Source organism: Buceros rhinoceros, unplaced genomic scaffold (genome assembly GCF_000710305.1).
Source record: "Buceros rhinoceros silvestris isolate BGI_N320 unplaced genomic scaffold, ASM71030v1 scaffold6454, whole genome shotgun sequence".
Taxonomy (NCBI): domain Eukaryota; kingdom Metazoa; phylum Chordata; class Aves; order Bucerotiformes; family Bucerotidae; genus Buceros; species Buceros rhinoceros.
In genome coordinates this window covers 22,624-27,874 of record NW_010407557.1, presented here as the reverse complement: position 1 = coordinate 27,874, position 5,251 = coordinate 22,624, and the positions used below count along the sequence as shown (strand labels likewise).

Genomic DNA, 5,251 nt, shown 5'->3' with positions numbered 1-5,251 from the left:
TGAATTTGTCCCATGAACTACCACGAGCAACTCGTGTGAGCTGCCTCTGAAGCCGAGCACCAGGGAAGAACAAGTCGTCCCATCCGGGGGTCTGTGACCTGCGCCTGGGAACACCTCTCTCCCTCCAACTTCAGAGAGGGCTTGAATGAGGAGCTAAGACTAGACACGCTGCCCATTATCTACCGATCCTGTCTGCTGGCCACCCCTGGAGGATGTCACCAGCTGTGGGCTAAGAGCACACAGCCTTTACCACAGCTCAGTTAACGAGCTGGATTTGACTGCACACCAGTCTCCCAGACAGGCACGCGCTGCCCATCGCATCTCCTCCGCTGTCCTGCAGTGTCCCCTATCTGCCTTGTAGCTGTTCTTCCAGGATACACCACTGTTGAGGGCTTGCTACCAACCACCACCGGCACTTAGCCTACAAACTAGGAAGGAACCAGGATGAGAAGTTAAAGGGTTGAGACTGCAAAATCCGCCTCTGTCCTTAGGCGCCCCTTCAGCCCCTGTCCTTCAAAACAATCCTGCAGACAGTCCAGTTCACATTCTCCCAATTTATTGCTGACAAAACCCCAGGCTGCTGCAACAGCCAGTCATGAGCAGGTGAAGCCTCTCAAACCAACGTGTGATTCGCACCTGCCAGCTCACCCTAGAGCAACACACTTCTCTCCCCCAGCCCTGCAAGCTCTCAAGGCTGTAATTACAGCATGTGAGGAAGAGATCCACAAAGGAACAGAGCAGTGTTGATAAGCACAGCCATTCTCCAGGGAGGATTTCAGCCTGAAGCCCGGCAATCCTGAAAGTCTTCCCTCCTCTGTGCGTAACACGAAGGCCTCACACTGCAGCTGGGTTCTCCGAGATCCATCGGTTTGCAGAAGAAAACACCCGATTTCCCCTCTCTTATTTCTCACCCCGTGTCAACACTGCACGTGCCAGTATGTGTCATTCAGCTCATCCCTGATGAGGGGATGCCATCCTCCCTTCAGATCTCCGAGACCTCCCACTGCTTTCCAGAATGGAGATCTGCACAGAGGTTTATCTCCAGAAGGGAGCACACTCCTCTGCAGCCTCACTCCCCCTGGGGCAAAAGGCACAGTCAGCCTTCAAGCCACCAGTGCTACTGCACAAAAGCATCATTCTAACATCAGGAACCCAGTTCTTCTCCCTGGCATCACTTTTCTAACAGAGCAGCCTCCTGGGTCTGCTCAAGGGCCCTGGACCTGCCAAAAGCTCCTTCACTCCCTTTTGCTTCCAACTGTACTGGTCGGGGCTGTGCAGGACCCACAGCGCTGTCACGCAGACACAAAGCACGTGCTGCAAGAGCTCCACCCTCTCTAGATGCTTCAAGACCTTCCGCCAAAGCAGAGATGAAGGTCTAATATGTGGAGTCTGCTCTCGGTCTCCTGCTCCCCACATCACGCTATGGATGGGTCCTGGATCTTGTATCATGGTGACCTGGAGTTTATTTTAAAATAACATGTAATTTGCTCTGGATACAGAGCGACACAACAACCACCGAGCAGGTAACAGGTGCTGAAGCCACTGCTAGGCCACCAGTCTTCACCTGTCTTTCTGTCCTGGAAAAACAAAGCTGCCAAGGAGCAATCAGCCACTGCAGAGCAGCCACATGCCCAGCAGCTCTCAGAAAACCAGCACAACTGGCAAGTCTCCAAGCCCAGCAAGACTCACTCTTCTTTCCAGACATACTTGATCCACTCCAGCAACTGCAGAAGCACCATCAGAAACCAAAAGGCGAAACCATCCCTCAAAGCAAGTCTATGAGGTGAGGAAGCCTGGAGCAGCCAAGCCATTACAACTATAATTACCCACGCACTAAACAAGGAGCTCTGGGTGGTGACGCCCGAAGTACAGCATTGTGGAGCGAGCGTGAATTCACACGTAAAAATAAAAGCCTGCTGTGAAATCATCTGCTGCTAAAGTATCTTCAAGTTATCTTTAGAAGGTTACTCTAATATCTTTGTTAGCTGCTTCAAAATAAATAAATGAGTGCTGAGACCGTAGCCCGGGAGCCTATTTAAAAAGCAGTGATCACAAATATGTGACTAATCTGGGTTACGGATAGGCTTTCACAGCTGTCAGCTTCCTGGCACGAGGCAGGACAGCTACCGCTCGACTCTTCCACATGTAAGGTATGGCAGCGTCACCTGCCCGTGGCCGTAAGAGGCCTGTGATCCGGAAGCTTGGTTTTATCCATTTAGAGGTGCTGCACGGAGTTAGTCCATCCTTCCCCGCGCAGGTAAAGAAAAGCTGTTAGCTACAACGCACGAGGGAAGGGTCTGGGGTTCTTTAAGCCTGTTAAATCAAGGAATATAATGCCAGTAATGTTTCCGGTTTGGTGAGAAAAGGTTTACTACTTCACCGTCCTGGTCAGACAGTCCTCAGTGAAAACCACACCATCAGAACAGCTCCCTAGGAAGTCTCACCACAGAGAAGCCAACTCCTGTCTCGGTGACCATGAGAGCAGAGCACCCCACCTCTGACAGCAGATACATCCTCCCCTTCTCAGTACCTGTGTCTGAACACCCTTGAACGTGATCAGACTACCTTCCCTCCTGTACAGGTCCCCGGCACACCCAGCTAGGTTCATTTCTCAGAAAAAAGCAGCCCACACGTCCACGGTCACCCAACACCCCGCAGAAGTGAACCAAGCAAAGGCCATGAGGGCCTCAAAGGGCACCGCACGGAGGGGCTGTCGGGCAGCAGCAAGGACCTCAACGCCAGGACGTGAGCGGTACCAGCAGCTTCTGGAGCCTCTCAGGCAACCAAGACAGCTGGTGTAGTTTTCCTATACGTGCCAGTGTGTGCATGTAAGTCCGTACAGCAGAAGAGCGTGTCATCACCCTCCGTGTCTGACCGTCAGTGACGGCAGCAGCAATACTCACGATTTGTCTCTCCTGCACGCCCGTCTCTGAGGGCTGGCTTGCCTTCGGCGAGGGGACAGCGATTTACCCCGTGATCTCTCTTTCATCGGAGAATGGGCACTTGAGGGTTTCAGAATCTGCGAGAGATGGGGGAGGGAAGGAAAAGGCGTCCAATAAAGGCAACGATTCACTGGAAATAAAAAATAAAGGGCTCATACAGTAGTGGGGAGAGCGCACAAAGAGCCTTCAGTCCCTCGGGGCTTATTCAAACCCTGCCCAGGTTGAGGAGAACCCAAAGCTGTTATCATGTGATAGCTGTTCAGGGCGCCCCTGCAAAAATTACTTGGTGTCACCAATTCAGTTCCTAATTAAATACTGAGGGGAAGAAAAAAAAAAAAGTCTCATCCACAGCTTTCTTCAGAGCTGGCAACAGCAAGGGATAAGAAAAAGGGCTTTGAGCCTCAGCTGAAGGAAACTCCGGCAGCCCAATCGCAATCACCCTCTCCAGCTTTCCTCCCCACAGAGGTGGTCAGCTCCCAGGCTGGCCGTTGGACTCGCTGTGACAGTGGAACCTTTCAGTAGGTCTCCAACCTGCCTGCGTCCCCCAGGCCCTCTAACCTCAGAAGCCATCAGCGTGACACTCACGCTCCAGGCTGATTTCAAGACCTGATCCTCCAAAGCCAGCCCCCTCACAGGGGGAGCCCTCTGAATCAGCTGGCTCAAATTCCGGATAAAGGGAAGAGTCAGATTCAGGGCCTTCAGCCTTCAAGGGCTCAGGGCTGTGGCCCGGACCTTGAGGCACTTCCAAGGACCAGACCCAATGTCACAGCTGAGCACACCCACAGAGCTGGTCCCTCTATCAGGAGTCAGTCCTGAGTTCAGTAAGTCACCCAGCCAGACCAACCTCTTCAGCCAGAGCCCACCTCAGCCGTGTCGTTCTCTAGATGGGATTAAAAGGGGCTGAACGGAGAATGGGGAGGGGGAAAAGCTTCACTGTATTTGCAATCAAGCACATTTGCTTAAGGTGACAGGATGGTACAAGTTGGCCCTCAGGACTCCTTGGCAAGGCAGGAGAGGTGGTAGCAGGTCGTAGGGGCTACGATGTCAGTAGCGACGCTCACCCCAAGGTCAGGGGGAGGGAGCAGGTGCCTCAGCCAAAAAGGCACACAGCTGCTACACAGGAGACATTCCTCAGCAGAGCCAGGACAGGAACCCAGAATAACTTGGCTGTGATGCTGCGTGCCTCTCCACAAGAGCCAGCCCCATACTTAGCAACACACCTGCTCTGCTCCCGCTGCCAGCTGCAGGCTGGAAAGGCACCAAATCCCCTTCTGCCACAACCACAGCCAGCTTCTCGCCCACGCCAGCCCCATACCTATGGCCAGGGACACCCCTCATTCCCAAGGGCAGCCAAAGCCTCCAGCCCCCTGGCAGTCTGCCCTCTCTCCCCATCATTTCCCTCCAACCAACCAGCGGGGAAGCACGACCTTTTCGAGTGCTCGCTTTCCTCATCCTTCCCACGTAACTTACTTTGTGATTTAGCCGAGGCTGGAGGGCATCAGGTGGAGCCGGGCAAGCCCACCGGCATGCCCTACAAGGACAAGCAGCCACTGACATGGCCAGCCCATGGCATCCCTTGCAGGCTCAGGTGCAAAGAGCAGAGATCCCTACCCGTGACCAGGCCACCCGCCCCACCAGCTGCAGCTCCAGCCTTGCTGCTGCCCCCCAGCCGCCTTCTTCCAGAGTCACTGAGAAAAGCAAACTGGGCAACGTTTGCTTAAGTCTGGGCCGTTGAGCTCCGTGATGGCCAGGGAGGAGCATGGCTTCCAGTGCTTCCCAGGCTGAAGGGGAGATCTTTGAATTAAGAAAAAGCTGTACGGGCTTGAAAACACACCAAACCCTGTGGGAGAACCACTGAGACAGATGTAAACGTAAGCCCAGTCCATCTGATACCACCTTCATCCCAGCTCAGTGTCAGTCTGCTAACACAGAGCAAGACCAACCTCTGCAGGATGGGTCTAGGCTCACCCGCCTCCGAACCCACCGCCCGGGGGTGCGGACCTACCTTCATCCTCATATCCCTGGCAAACTTCTCCAGCTCCTTCCTGACCTCTGTGCGCATCATTTTGGAGACGTTGAGGACCAGCTGTTTCCACTCGATGGGCTGAAAGCTGTGCGGCTCATGTGGGACGTATAATCCAATTTTTACCTTTTTGACTGAATGCAAGTACTTTTTATAGGAGTCTTCAAATTCAAAGATGAGGTCGCTCAGAGTCCGGTAAATTAGAGGTTTGTCCATCAGATCTGATCGTCTGCTCATGCCCAGCGAGCCGTACCGGCCGGTACCGTAAATCACAAACACCAAGGGG

General features: G+C 53.7%; 1 protein-coding gene across 1 annotated transcript in view; it reads right to left on the bottom strand.

Annotated features, from left to right (window-relative positions):
- VASH2 (vasohibin 2) overlaps positions 1-5,251 on the bottom strand; it is a 24,955-nt gene that overhangs the window by 326 nt on the left and 19,378 nt on the right. Inside the window, exons 5-6 of the mRNA XM_010134503.1 lie at positions 4,948-5,224; positions 2,904-3,019 (exon numbers count right to left, since the gene is read on the bottom strand). Of these exons, the coding sequence (XP_010132805.1) occupies positions 2,904-3,019; positions 4,948-5,224 (393 nt within the window). The remainder of the gene's footprint in view (positions 1-2,903; positions 3,020-4,947; positions 5,225-5,251) is intronic.